The sequence below is a fragment of the Carlito syrichta genome, unplaced genomic scaffold, assembly GCF_000164805.1.
Source record: "Carlito syrichta isolate Samal-C Ts95f unplaced genomic scaffold, Tarsius_syrichta-2.0.1 Scaffold314013, whole genome shotgun sequence".
Taxonomy (NCBI): Eukaryota; Metazoa; Chordata; class Mammalia; order Primates; family Tarsiidae; genus Carlito; species Carlito syrichta.
Genome location: NW_007258109.1, coordinates 91,007 through 105,776, shown reverse-complemented (window position 1 = coordinate 105,776; position 14,770 = coordinate 91,007). Strand labels below are relative to the sequence as shown.

The 14,770-nt window shown below is 44.1% G+C and overlaps 1 protein-coding gene across 2 annotated transcripts in view; it reads right to left on the bottom strand.

Moving 5' to 3' along the window:
• Window positions 1-4,893: 4,893 nt before the first annotated feature.
• NIF3L1 (NGG1 interacting factor 3 like 1) overlaps window positions 4,894-14,770 on the bottom strand; it is an 18,350-nt gene continuing 8,473 nt past the window's right edge. The window contains exons 4-7 of one of the 2 annotated variants that reach the window (XM_008070773.2): window positions 12,070-12,196; window positions 8,075-8,213; window positions 6,903-6,986; window positions 4,894-5,412 (exon numbers count right to left, since the gene is read on the bottom strand). In XM_008070773.2, coding sequence (XP_008068964.1) covers window positions 5,228-5,412; window positions 6,903-6,986; window positions 8,075-8,213; window positions 12,070-12,196 — 535 coding nt within the window. In that variant the 3' untranslated portion in view covers window positions 4,894-5,227. The remainder of the gene's footprint in view (window positions 5,413-6,902; window positions 6,987-8,074; window positions 8,214-12,069; window positions 12,197-14,770) is intronic. The other variant, XM_008070774.2, reaches the window with a different exon arrangement.

The window sequence follows — 14,770 nt, the reverse complement described above, 5'->3', positions numbered from 1 at the left end:
CGCGGGTTCGAGACCCACCTGGGCAACTTGGCAAGACCTCATCTCTACAATAAATAAAAAAATTAGCCGGGCGTGGTAGGGCGCGCCTATAGTTCCAGCTACTTGGAAGGCTGAGATGGAAGGATCGCTGGAGCTCAGCAGGTCGAGGCTGCAGTGACTGGGAGCAGCCACTGCACTCCAATCTGGGCAACAGAGTAAGACGCCAACTCAAAACAACAACAACAAAAATAAACAAAATTGCTAAAAAGTTTTAGCTTATTCTTTTGTTGTTGTTGTTTGTTTCAGCTAATTCAAATATGGAACCAGTAGTAGCATTGTTGAGAGTTCACTTTCCTCCATTCTAGATGAGATGACCCCTCCAAGCCTAGTCCTGAGTAATCACCATGATGGTCATGAAGGTCTGCCTTATCAGGATCCTGTGGCTTCTAAAAACCATGGGGTGGATAAAGTATTATATAAGGACTTTGTTTAAGGTTTTGTGTACTGTAATTACTTGATTTCTCCGTTAGGAGAGTGTCTCACATGGTGACTTTCCAAATTGCTCTTAAGCCATTTTAATTAATGTTGAGCACTTACTACATAGAAGGCTCTCCACCAGACAGTAGTTGTGAGGATGTGAAGATGAAATATGAAATATTACTTATGAGATTTTAATAACATTTAAAGTTTCAGCATCCTTTTTTTTTTAAGAGCTGAGGTTTCACCAAGTTGCCCCGGCTGGTCTTGAACCCGCAGGCTCAGGCAGTCCTCTCACTAGGGCCTCCCAAAGTGCTGGGATTATAGGCATGAACCACCGCACCCGTTCTCAGCATCCTTAATGTGTTGAATAAAGTTTGAAATGATTGGTGCTATGGAAAACACTTTCAAGATGAGTATAACATAAAATTCATTATCACATTTTCATAATAATATATACATTCTTTTTTTTTGAGTCAGTCTCACTCTGTTACCCAGACTGGAGTGTAGTGGCAGGCTCATAGCCACAGCGTCGATTTGCTGGGCTCTGGTGATCCTTCTGCCTCAACCTTCCAAGTAGCCAGAACTACAGGTGTGCACTACCACACCCAGCTGATTTTTGATTTATTGTAGAGACGAGGTCTCCTAAGTTGTCCGGGCTGTTCTCGAACCCACAGGCTCAGGCAGTCCACTCACCTCAGCCTCCCAAAGTGCTGGGATTACAGGCTGAGCCACTGAGCCCGGCCCATAATAATTTTTATATGTGTCACTTTTCTTCAAGCCTTCCCAAGTATTTAGGTTACCATCTTTGCCTTTGCTACCTAGAGTTATGGTCTTCAAAATGGCAGCATCAGTATCTCTTGGGAGCCCAGAAATTCTTGGACACTATGCAAGCATCTGATTCTATCTGCATTTTAACTAAATCTCCAGGTGTTCTCATACACATTAAACTTTGAAAAGCAGCAATATAGGCCAGGCATGGTGGCTTAAGCTTGCAATCCTAGCACTTTGGGAGGCCCCAAGAGGATTGCCTGAGCCCAGGGGTTCAAGACCAGCCTGGGCAACTTGGTTAGACCTCTAAAATACATTTAAAAAAAATAAGCCAGGCGTGGTAGTGCGTGCCTGGATTGCTTGAGCCCAGCAGGCGGTGGCCATGAACGTGTCACTGCACTCCAGCCTGGGCAACAAAGTGAGACTCTGACTCAAACAAACAAACAAAAACTATACTTTTAGCAATCAACATCTTAAAATATGGTTGACTATTCCTTATCCGAAATAGTTGGAACCAGAAGTGTTTAGGATTTTTTATTTTTTTAAATTTTGGAGTATTTGTATTATATACAGGCACACCTTGGACATATTACAGGTTAATTTACAGAGCACCACAATAAAGCAAATACCTCAGTAAAGCAAGACACATATTGTTGGGTTTCCCAGTGCATATAGAAGTTATGTTTAAGTTGGGCGTGGTGGCTCATGCCTGTAATCCCAGCACTTTGGGAGGCTAAGGTGAGAGGATTGCCTGAGTCCAGGGGTTCGAGACCTTGTCTCTACAATAAATCATAAAATTAGTGGGGCATGGCGTCGCACATCTGTGGTTCCGGCTACTTGGAAGGTTGAGGCAGAAGGATTGCCTGAACCTAGCAGGTCGAGGTTGCAGTGGCCATGAGTGTGCCACTGCACTCCACTCTGGGTGACAGAGCGAGACTGACTCCAAAAAAAAAAAAGTTATGTTTATACTATGCTGTACTCTATTAAGTGTGCAATAGCATTATGTCTAAGAAACAATGTACATATTTTAATACCATCACCTGGCCAGTCACATTCCTCTCCCACCCCAGGTGTCTGATTTGGATCCCACCTTGATGGTAAGAGCGCCTCCATGTACACGTGCATGGGTATTATGTGAGGTGGTGCCCAAGGTAGCATGTTGTCCCTGTGAGGCCCTGATGGATGTGGAACAAAGGTGGGAACAGAGGTGGGAACACTGTCCCTACAACCTGCAACCTTCCTCCTGGAATATGCAGTCCATCTGTAATTCCTACAGTGCTAAGACCACTTTCCTAGGGCCACGCAAAGCCTGTGACAGAACATGTGTCCTTCCTCAGCCTGACTTGCTTTCAGGAGTAGAGATTGCTAAACCACTATCTCAAGTAAAAAAAAAAATGTGGCCTTGTTTATTTAAATTAGCAAAACAACATAAAACAGCATTAGATACCAAGCTTAAAAATGACATTTCTTTTGAGCAATGTTCTTTTGTATTTAATATGAAGTAAATATTCAAAAGTTATAATGGATGGGAAATAAAACTTCCTTCAAATGAACATACAGAAAAACAAATGAGGGCTAACCCCTTCCGGTCCCCTCCCACTGTGGGAGCTTCTCTGTCCTCTCAATAAATCCTACTTTCTCAAAAAAAAGAAAAAAACAAATGAGAAGAGAATCAAACAATACATTTAATGTTTGATTACATCTAATAAGCATACACAAAGTCAGCAAGAATGGAGAAAATGTACTGAGGGAGAGAAGCCAGGCACCAGAGACGACAGACTCAGGCTGTGGGACCCTTTAACAGAATAGACAAATTCACAGGTGCAGGAAGCAGGTGTGGGGCAGGAAAAGGGAGCTATTAGCAGGGCTGGCTTCTGGGGTGATGAGAAACGTTTGGGAAGACTCCCCAGACAGAAGAGGAAAAGTGTGGCCACCGAAGCAGAGACAAGTGGTGTAGCCTCCAGGGCAGCTAACAGCCACCAGAAGATGGAGGAGGAAGGATCCTCCCCCCCGCAGCACCTGGATTCAAACCCAGGCTCCAGAACTATGAGTGAAGAAACTTTTTTTTTTACATTAAACGAAAAAAAAGTGGGGAGGGTAATGACTGTCCAACATTGTGAATGTACTAAAGCTACTGAATTCACTTTAAAATAGTGAATTGGGGGGGAATAAAATGGTATATTTTATGTTTGTTAATTTTACAATGAAAATAAGTAAAAGCCGGGCTCGGTGGTTCAGCCTGTAATCCCGTGCCTTTGGGAGGCTGAGGTGAGTGGATTGTCTGAGCCTGCGGGTTCGAGACCTGCCTGGGCAACTTGGCGAGACCTCATCTCTACAATAAATCAAAAATTAGCCGGGCATGGTAGCGCGTGCCTGTAGTTCAGCTACTTGGAAGGCTGAGGCGGAAGCATTGCCGGAGCCCAGCAGGTCAAGGCTGCGGTGGCTGGGAGCGGCCACTGCACTCCAGTCTGGGCAACAGAGTGAGACTCCAACTCAAAAAAAAAAAGGAAATAAGTAAAAAAAGAGGAAGGTGCTTTATATGAAAATATGAATTCAAGATTATATGTGGTAGGTGATCCATGGGTGCCTGAAGTTGAAACTGGTCAGACTGCTGGGAAACGCAGTCCTCAGGAGGGAGAGGTATCTGCCCTGTGCAGCATGGGCTGTCAGGGGCAGCTAGGGAAATAGGGCCAAAGTAAACGGGACAAGGTGACATCTTGAGATAGCTTTGTTCTTTATCCTCTGGAATTTCACTGGCACTGCCCCCTGCCTGAGCAGCCAAGCTCATTGTCCAAAGAGAGGAAAGGGACAGAGCAGAAAGCAGAAACAAATAACTGTGGAAGAGAAAAAAATCATAGGTGATTTCCTAAAATGCAATAAGGTAAACAGTAATATGAATGAATAACGATCGTGTATTTTTAAAAAATTCCTGATAAATCTCATCTTGATTCTGAAATTTATAGGAGAGAATGGAATTCAAGTGGAACTAGAAACAGGGACATAGACCTTATCACCCCCAAGAAGCTACTTTTTAAACCAAGGGCAGAAATATCTATTTACTTATTTTGTAGCAAAGTGGTCTCACTATATTGCCCAAGCTGGTGTTGAACTCCTGGCCTCAAGCCATCTTCCCACCTCAGCCTCCCAAGTAGTGGGAATTACAGGTGTAAGCCACGGCGCCTACCCAGATTGACACATTCCATCTATTATTAAGGAGAGAATTACCTGAGCTACTTAAAACGAGTGTTAATAGACTTAATCAGTCTTTCCTAGAGTTTATAACAAACAATTGTTCTTTAATATGATAGTTGTAACACTGTTTTTACCTTATGAACTACAGATATAGTTTGGATTGTTATCCCCTCCAAATCTCCTGTTGAAATGTTACCTGCATTGCTGTAGGTACCAGTCTGGGCAGAGGTACCAGCCTGGGCAAAGCTACCAGCCTGGGCAACTTGGGGAGACCTCATCTCTACAATTAAAAAAAAAAAATTGGCCAGGTGTGGTAGTGTGCACCTGTAGTTCTGGTAGTTTGGAAGGTTGAGGTGGAAGGATCGCCGTAGCCCAGCTGGTTGACGCTGGCGTGGCAGTGAGCATGCCACTGCACTCCAGCCTGGGCAACAGAGTGAGACTCCAACACACACAAAAAAAGCCACCACCTCCTTCTCTGCTTCTGCTCTCACCATGTGACACACCTGCTCCCTCTCTACCTTCTGCTGCGATTGTAAACTTCCTGAAATCTCACTAGAAGCCCAGATGCTGGCACTGTAAGCCAAATATAACTCTTTTCTTTTAATTTGCCCAATCTCAGGTATTCCTTTATAGCAGCACAAAATGGAATAACACAGCTATAGGACATTTGGTGAGCCAGATTAAAACACTAGAAATGATAACACATTCTAAGACACTCTCCTGGAAGGAAAGCAACTCCATAGACTCCTGTTAAGAACTATAGTTGGGACCCAATTGATTTATAGACTGTTATCCTGGTGTTTCTGTGTTATACTATGTGAAGAGGGTCCCTGTCTGTCTCTGACAGGATGATATTTATCTTATTCTCCAAGTGAGCACCCAGCATATCTCGAAGGTCAGAAAGAAAACCTCGTTCAGTGTTGCTATGTTCACAGAGGATGACACTTATTCCTCGGGAAGAAGCATCCAGAACATCATGGTGGGACATCTCACCTGCCAACAGGAAAGAGCAAATACTTAGTATCAGACATGGAACCTAGGGCATGTAGAACCACAGCAGCAGGAATGCCAAGTTCATGTTCTATATGAAGTACATGTAATACTCTAGAACTACTTCCATATAAAACTAGAAGACTGTGTCCAGTTTTCTCATATGTCCTCCAACCTAAAAAGAGGGAGAAGCCATCCCACTGAGAATTCCAACTTCTTTGTTCTTGGCAGACCCAAGGCATGTATCCAATCCAACATACCCAGCCAGAACCAGGTCTGGAAGAACACCCATTCAAAGTGTTTCCAGAATCACACAAAGGACCACTGCTAAGTAAAACAGGCCTTCAGAAAGTTTGCTTCTTATATAGGAAATACCTCAGAAAATCCTAGGTACACTTCCTAGGAGACTCTTTATGCTTGGTGAATACCGGTATTTTCAGCATCAACCTTTAGTCTAATTCATAAGGATAAAATGAATTCAGAATTATTTCTACATTAAAAACAGTTTCAAACTTCATTATGAGTCTTAAGAAATAAGCAATAGGCTGGGCGCAGTGGCTCACGCCTGTAATCCCAGAACTTTGGGAGACAGAGGTGAGAGTATTGAGTCCAGGGGTTCAAGACCAGCTTGGGCAGCTTGGTAAGACCTCGACTCTACAATAAAACAAAAAATTATCTGGGCGTGATGGTGCATGCCTATAATTCCAGCTACTTGGAAGGGCTGAGGCAGAAGGATCACCTGAGCCCAGCAGGTCAAGGATGTGGTGGCCATGAGCGTGCCACTGCACTCCAGCCTGTGAGACAAGAGTGAGACTCTAACTCAAAATAAATAAGAAATAAACAACAACAAAAACAGTATTTTTATTTGATTTAGGCAAAATTCCTAGAAATTGTGAAGTTATTGGTAGGAGAGGATCTTATCTTCTGTGAAAAGATTCAAGGAAAACTCAAATACAGTGTTTTGAATTTTCCTGTGAATTTGATGACTTCTAATTTAAGAGCAAAAAGTGTACTGTGCACAATTTGGCTTGTTCATGAAAAGTAAAATTTTAAGCCAGGTGTGGTGGCTAATGCCTGTAATCCCAGAACTTTGGGAGGCTGAGGCCAGAGGATTGACTGAGCCCAGCGGCTTGAAACCAGCCTGGGCAACTTGGTGAGACCTCGTCTCTACAATAAACCATAAAAATTAGCTGGGCATGGTGGTGCATGCCTGCTGTTCCAGCTACTTGGAAGGCTGAGGCAGCAGGATCACCTGAGCCCAGCAGGTTGAGCATGCCACACTGCACTCCAGCCTGGTCAACAGAGTGAGACTCTGACTCAAAAAAAGAAAAGAGTATGTCCCCAATTTTGGTGTAGTTCCTGTTTAGTTCAGGTTCAAAAAAGTATGTATTAGATATCATCTATGTGCCAGGCACTGTGCTAAAATCTGCTTATGTTGAATTTGTAAAAAAAAAAAACCCAGCTGGAAAAGAGAGATCCAAAGGCCATCCCACCTGTGAGGTAAAGGTCGGCCTCTATGCCCTGCAGAATGCTGCTCCCGGAACCAGCACACAGGGCCACAGCATGGATGTGGGACTCTTCAAGACAAAGGAAACAAGACAATGCTTTACAATTCCCTTTCATTAGAGTATTAGAATTTGCACAGAAATTTGAACCCAGTTTGTCTGAGCTCAGAATCCATACCCTGGACCACTGTGCCCACTGCCTCTGCAGTGGGAATTCACATACTTAGGAGAGACATCACAGTGCTGGGCTTACTCAGGTGTCCAACAAATGTCTGTCCACTCTCTTTGTTCCCACAAGTACTAGGAAAAGCCAGAAGAAAAGCCAGTGCCTCCAAGATTCAGAAGCTGCAGCAGGTCAGAGCCCTCTGCAGCTCCTTGTTATGAGGTATCACCCTTCTCGAGAAGTGCAAAATGTATGTTGTAAGGCCAGGCTCAGTGGCTCAGCCTGTAAATCCCGTGCTTTGGGAGGCCGAGGTGAGTGAATTGCCTGAGCCTGTGGGTTAGAGACCTGCCTGGGCAACTTGGTGAGACCTCATCACTATAATAAATCAAAAATTAGCCATGCATGGTAGCGTCTGCCTGTAGTTCCAGCTACTTAGAAGGCTGAGGCGGAAGGATTGCCAGAGCCCAGCCGGTCGAGGCTTGCAGTGGCTGGGAGCAGTCACTGCACTCCAGTCTGGGCGACACAGTGAGACTCGGACTCAAAAAAAAAAAAAAAATGTATGTTGTAACTGTGGCGATCATGATTTCAGCTTTCTTCTGGCTACATGGTACAAGACTGTACTTTATGTCCTCCCTGGGTTGTACTGGGCAATGGGACCAATTCTGGAAAGTGAGTTGAGTAGAAGTGACATGCATCATTTCCAGACTGGAATTTTTAACTGCTGGCTTAAGATGCTCCTGAATTCTGTCTGCAATACTGACCGGTCAACAACAACCAGGCTTCCTCTACTAACTTGAGATGAATATGCAGTATGACTGAGAAATAAACCTCATGAATTAAGCAATGGCAAAACCTAGCCCACCTGATCGATAAAGTAAACCAGTTATCTCCCATGAGACAACACATTCTCTACACTCATATCAATACAGCCAATAATTCCAACCTCTGTCTAATGTTATCAGTAAGTATACTGGATACATGAAAGAGATATATTTACCTAAGGTCCTCCCTACCCCAAGAGCTAAGCGAATATGAGATAATTTCAGGTGTCTTTTGATTCGGTCAATCATGGCGGCCAGGGTGACAGATTCATCCAGCGTGCATAACCGTCCCATTCCAGTATGCAGAAGCAAAGGCTAAAGACAAACAGAAGTTAGAAACACTGTCTGTTATCAGTCCTAAAGAAAACTGCTGAAATCAATAAAACATGAAAACCGAGCTCATTATAGCCAGCTTCAGGCTTAAGTTTGGGAAGGCAAACCTGGCAAAAGCATTCTGACTTTCAGAAGCTCACAGCCTCCTAAGAAGGTTGTTTAAATAAGTAATCATGAAAACATTTAAATACATGGTAGGTGTTACTGTTATCGGAGCACAAAGGAATAACTAAATGAGCTGGACTTTGGGGTGCTGGGAAACTGGAGGAAATGGAATCAAAGAAGGCTTTACAGGAACTTGGGTCTTAGAGCAAAGCTGAAAAGAGTTAAACAGTGAGTGATGTCAAGGCGGTATAGCAGGAAACAGAGGCAGGATGAAGCATGGAAAGTCATTCTACTTTTTTTTATTGAGTCGGAGTCTCACTCTGTCGCCCAGGCTGGAGTGCAGTGGCATGCTCACGGACACCGCAGCCTTGACCGGCTAGGCTCAGGTGATACTTCTGCCTCAGCCTGGAACCACAGGCATGTGCCACCGTGCCCAGCTTTTATTTTATTTTATTTTATTTATTTATTTATTTATTTATTTTTGAGTTGGAGTCTCACTCTGTCGCCCAGACTAGAGTGCAGTGGCCGCTCCCAGCCACCGCAGCCTCGACCTGCTGGGCTCCGGCGATCCTTCCGCCTCAGCCTTCCGAGTAGCCGGAATTACAGGCATGTGCTACCACGCCCAGCTGATTTTTTGGATTTATTGTAGAGATGAGGTCTTGCTGCCCAGGCGGGTCTCGAACCCGCTGGCTCAGGCAATCCACTCACCTCAGCCTCCCAAAGGCGCAGGATTACAGGCTGAGCTACTGAGCCCGGCTCATGCCCAGCTTTTAAAAAAATTATTGTAGATACAAGGTCTCACCAAGTTGCTCAGGCTGGTCTCGAACCCCTGAGCTCAGGCAATCTCTTACCACCACCTCCCAAAGTGCTGGGATTACAGGCAAGAGACACTGACGCACCCAGCGACAGAAAGACATTCTAAACAGGAGTATGGTGCCAAAGGTGTGACAGAAAACACCATGGGGGCGGGTCTAAAATAGACAGTAAGGCTGCCATGCAGAGTATGTGATGGGGCAGGAGATGAGGCTGGAGGCTGCATCCAGTCATTAAGGACTTGTACACTATGCTAAAAGCCTGGACCACTCACGCCCGTAATCCCAGCACTTTGAGAGGCGGAGGCAAGAGGATTGCCTGAGCCCAGGGGCTTGTGACCCGCCTGGACAACTTGGTGAAACTTCACGTGTTAAAAAAAAAAAATAGCCTGGAAAGCCTTCTGTGGGCGCCTAGCGAAAAGTACACTAACATCCCAGGAGAGGGAAGAGAAGTGTTCCAAACCTGAGGGTTTGGATTTACAAGAGCACAGAAGGAGGTGTGAAAACTTGGAAAATGCAGGAGATAATGATAACTTAGTATGACGTTTTTAGAAAATGAAATTTGGTCAGGTGTGGTTGCTTTATGCCTGTAATCCCAGTAGACTAAGGGAGGCTAAGGCAGGAGAACTGCTTGAGCCCAGGAGTTCAAGACAAGCCTAGACAACTTGTGAGACCTCGTCTCTACAAATTTTTTTTTTTTAGATTGGAAAATATAGCCCGGCTCAGCCTGTAATCCCATGCTTTGGGAGGCCGAGGTGAGTGAATTGCCTAAGCCCACGGGTTCAAGACCCGCCTGGGCAACTTGGCGAGACCTCATCTCTACAATAAATCAAAAATTAGCCGGGCGTGGTAGCGCATGCCTGTAGTTCCAGCTACCTGGAAGGCTGAGGTGGAAGGATCACCGGATCCCAGCAGGTCAAGGCTGCGGTGGCCTCTGCACTCCAGTCTGGGCAACAGAGTGAGACTCCAACTCAAAAAAAAAAAAAAAGGAAGATATAGTTTATTTAGAAAGTAAATGAGAGAGAGAGAGACGACTAAGAGAATAAGAGATGAGGAGATTCACCTTTCCAAGGTAGGAGAGGGGATCAAAGCTTAGAAAAAACATGGTAGTCATAACTCAAAGAACCACATGGCCAGACCAGAACTTAGCAAACAATGGCCCAATCTCTTTTTTGTTTCACTTATTTATTTATTTGAGTTGGAGTCTTACTCTGCTGCCCAAGCTGGAGTACAGTGACACTCACAGCCACCACACCCTCGACTTGCTGAGCTCAGATAATCCTCCTTCTACCTCAGCCTTCCAAGTAGTGGAACCACAGGCATGTACCACCTCACCTGACTAATTTTTTTATTTATTGTAGAGACGAGGTCTCATCAAGATTGCTAGGCTGGTCTCGAATTCCAATCTTCTTGCCCCACCTTCCAAAGTTCTGGGATGATAGGTGCAAGCCACTGCGCCTGGCTCAAAAAATAATTTTTAATAAATTATCTAGGCCAGGCTCTGTGATTCAGCCTGTAATCCCGCGCCTTTGGGAGGCTGAGGTGAGTGGATTGCCTGAGTTCGCGGGTTCGAAACCCGCCTGGGCAGCGAGACCTCATCTCTACAATAAATTAAAAAATCAGCGGGGCGTGGTAGCACATGTCTGTAATTCCGGCTACTTGGAAGGCTGAGGCGGAAGGATCGCCGGAGCCCAGCAGGTCAAGGCTGCGGTGGCCGGGAGCGGCCACTGCACTCCAGTCTGGGCGACAGAGTGAGACTCCAACTAAAAAAAAACAAACAAAAAAAACCAAAAAAATTATCCAGGGCCAGGTGCAGTGGCTCATGTCTATTATCCCAGAACTTTGGGAGGCTGAGATGAAAGGACTGCCTGAGCCCACAGGTTCGAGACCAGCATGGGCAACTTGGTAAGACTTCTTTCTACAATAAATCAAAAAATTAGCTGGGCATGGTGACGCATGCCTGTAGTTCCAGCTACTTGGAAGGCTGAGGCGGAAGGATCACTGAGCCCAGCAATTCGAGGCTGCAGTGGCTGTGAGCATGCCATTGCATTCCAGCCTGGGCAAAAGAGTGAGACTCCAACTCAAAAAAAAAAATTAGCCTGGCATGGTGGCACATGTCTGTAGTCCCAGCTACTCAGGAGGCCGAGTGGAAGGATTGCCTAAACTCAGGAGGTCGAGGCTGCAAGAGCCATCATCATGCCACTACAATCCAGCCAGGGCTTCAGTAAGACCCAGACTCAAAAATATAAAAATTAAAAATAAATAGGGCAATCCCCTTGGGTCCCCTCCCTCTGTTGGAGCTTTTCTGTCCTCTCAATAAATCCTGCTTAAATAAATAAATAAATAAATTTTAAAAATGAAATTTAAAAAATATATCAAGGGATGGGATAGGGATAAAGTCAACATTCGCATATACTGGATTTTAAATACTTGTGAGTTCTGTAAATGGGAAATATTCAGAAAGCAGTTGGAAAGAGGGGTTCTTTTATTTTTTTTCCTTAAGAAAACATTCTGAGCCAAAAAGTAAAGATATAGGGATCATCATCACACAAATGGCTGTCAAATTAAAGTGAATGACAGCAGTCAGAAAGAGGGTACAAAATAAAAAGAGATCTAACCTGTAACCCTGTAAGCAAATCTGTAACCCTGAAAAATTACCAGCATTTTCCTACTTCTGGAGTCTCTCTTTCTCAATATGCTTTTCCCAGAAGAGTAAGCTCTCCCATATACCTCTTGTACTTCTTTAGGTAATAGTTAATGGTCTGTTGACCTAAAACTTTACAAGTGACTTTGCTAAGAAAAATGCAGAGTAATGAAACCCATCAAAGTGTAACCCAATTTTTAATATATCAATTATACCTCAATAAAGCCATTAGAAAATGCACAGTAATAAAAGAGCAAATATAAAATTCTTTTATTACCTTCTCCAATGACAGAATTTCAGTCTTCTGATAAATTTGCTTGTTCTGAGAGAGAAAAGCCACCACCTGCATCAAAGCCTTCTGAGTACAATTCAGACTGATCCGTGTTTGTTCCTCATCGTCAATCCTAGAAAAAAAAGATCACTCCTTGCTTTAGGATAAATATAACCAAAAAAGTATTTAAAATAATCCACAGTGTACAAATCTGCAATAATGGAGATCAGATTTATGCGGAACTAAGCATTAATCAATAGAACCCATTTAACCCCAAATCAAACCACACTCTAGAACAGTGTTTCTCAAACTGTAGTGTGCATCAGAATCACCTGGAGGACTTACTAAAATAGAGTGCTGGGCCCCACCCATAGGGTTTCTGATACAGTAAGGTAGTTCTAGGTGAGGGTTTGAGAAATTACCTTTCTAACAAGTTCCAGGTGATGTAGACATTGGTCTAGTGACCTTGGAAACCACTGTTCTAGGATTGTTCTTATCAGAAATTTCCTGCTAGTTTCTTAAAATGAAAGCTGCTGGATATTTCACAAATCCAGTGACCAACATATCTATGAATGGGGCTGGGGCAAATTGAATTTTTTTAAAGCCCTAGACAGGATCATTTTTATTTATTTATTTATTTATTTATTGAGTGGGAGTCTCACTCTGTCACCCAGACTGGAATGCAGTGGCATGCTCCCGGCCACTGCAGTCTCATCCCGCTGGGCTCCAGCGATCCTTCCACCTTAGCATTCCAAGTAGCCAGAACTACAGGTGTGTGCTACCACACCCAGCTAATTTTTTGAATTATTGTAGAGACGAGGTCTCGCCAAGTTGCCTGGGTGGGTCTCGAACCCACCGGCTCAGGCAATCCACTCTCCTCGACCTCCCAAAGTGCTGGAATTACAGGCTGAGCCACCGAACCCGACCTGACAGGATTATTTTAAACATCCCCAGCCGGGCTCAGTGGTTCAGCCTGTAATTCCGCACTTTGGGAGGCCAAGATGAGTGAATTGCCTGAGCCCGCGGGTTTGAGACCCGCCTAGACAACTTGGCAAGACCTCATCTCTATAATAAATCAAAAAAATTAGCCAGGCGTAGTAGTGCGCGCCTGTAGTTTCAGCTACTTGGAAGGCTGAGGCAGAAGGATCACCGGAGTCCAGCAGGTCGAGGTTGTGGTGGCCGGAAGCGTGTCACTGAACTCCAGTCTGGGTAACAGAGTGAGACTCCAACTCAAAAAAATAATTAATAAAATAAAATAATAAAACATCACCAAAGCCAGGCACAGTGGCTAACACCTGTAAGCCTAGTGCATTGGGAGGCCAAGGCAGGAGAATCTCTTGAGGCCAGAAGCTCAAGTCCAGCCTGGGCAACATAGTGAGACTCCTGTCTCTATAAAAAATAAAAAATTAGTCAGAGTGGTGCACACCTGTAGTCCCAACTACTTGGAAGCTGAGGAGGGAGTACCACTTGAGCCCACGAGATAGAGGCTGCAGTGAGTTATGACTCACTGCACACCAGCCTTGGTGACAGAACGAGAAAAAAAAAACAACTGAATATAAGAATCTCCTGGGCACATTCTCAGGCAAACCCTGTTTTAATTACATAGATCTAGGATAAAGCCCAAAATCTTCATTTTTAATAAGCACCCCATTAACAATAATGGGGGGTATCCTTGAATCATACCCTCTGAGAGGCAATGAGATAGCACCTCTTCAACATGACTGGCATCAAGGAAGTTTTGTATTTAACCAGAAACTCTAAATATAATCACAGAATTCTAGAACCAAAGAACACCTTTAAAGGTATTCCAGAGACAAAATTGTCAACACCGGAATCATGTGCGGAGCTTTGAAAAAGAAAGAAAAACAATGCCTGGGCCCCTATCTAATGGTAAACCTCAGATACTATCTGTAATATGGGAAAACTGGAACTAAACTAAAAGTCCATCAATAGGAATGCTTTTTTATTTTAAGTTGGCATCTCACTCTGTTGCCCAGGTTACAGTGCAGTGGCATGCTTACGGCCACTGCAACCTTGACCTGCTGGGCTCAGGCAATCCTTCTGCTTCAGCCTTCCAAGTAGCTGGAACTATAGGCATGCGCCACCAAGCCCAGCTAATTTTTATGATTTATTGTAGAGACAAGGTCTCACCAAGTTGCCCAGGCTAGTCTCCAACCCCCGGGCTCAGGTAATCCTCTCACCTTAGCCTCCCTAAGTACTGGGATTACAGGCATCAGCCACTGTGCCTGGCAATAGGAATGCTTAAAGAAAGCACTAGACATCTGCAATAAGAAACACTACACAGCAATTGAAAAGAGTCAGATCTTATATACTTACATGGAAAAATCTCTAAAACCTCCTGTTAAATAAAAAAGGCAAACACAGGATGCTATTTAATTAAGGAAACAAAACTATACATTTCTTCCTGTCTATATATTTGGAAAGATACTTCTCTGAAAACAAATGAAAAATGACTTGAATTAGGACACTAGGGGACAAGAAGGACTTCTCTATTGTTTGAATTTTTCATGCTCTATTTGTATAATTAATTTTTATTTTAATTTCAGTATGGTAGAAGACACTTAGCCGGGCTCGGTGGCTCAGCCTGTAATCCTGCACCTTTGGGAGGCTGAGGTGAATGGATTGTCTGAGCCCGTGGGTTCGAGATCCGCCTGGGCAGTGAGACCTCATCTCTACAATAAATCAA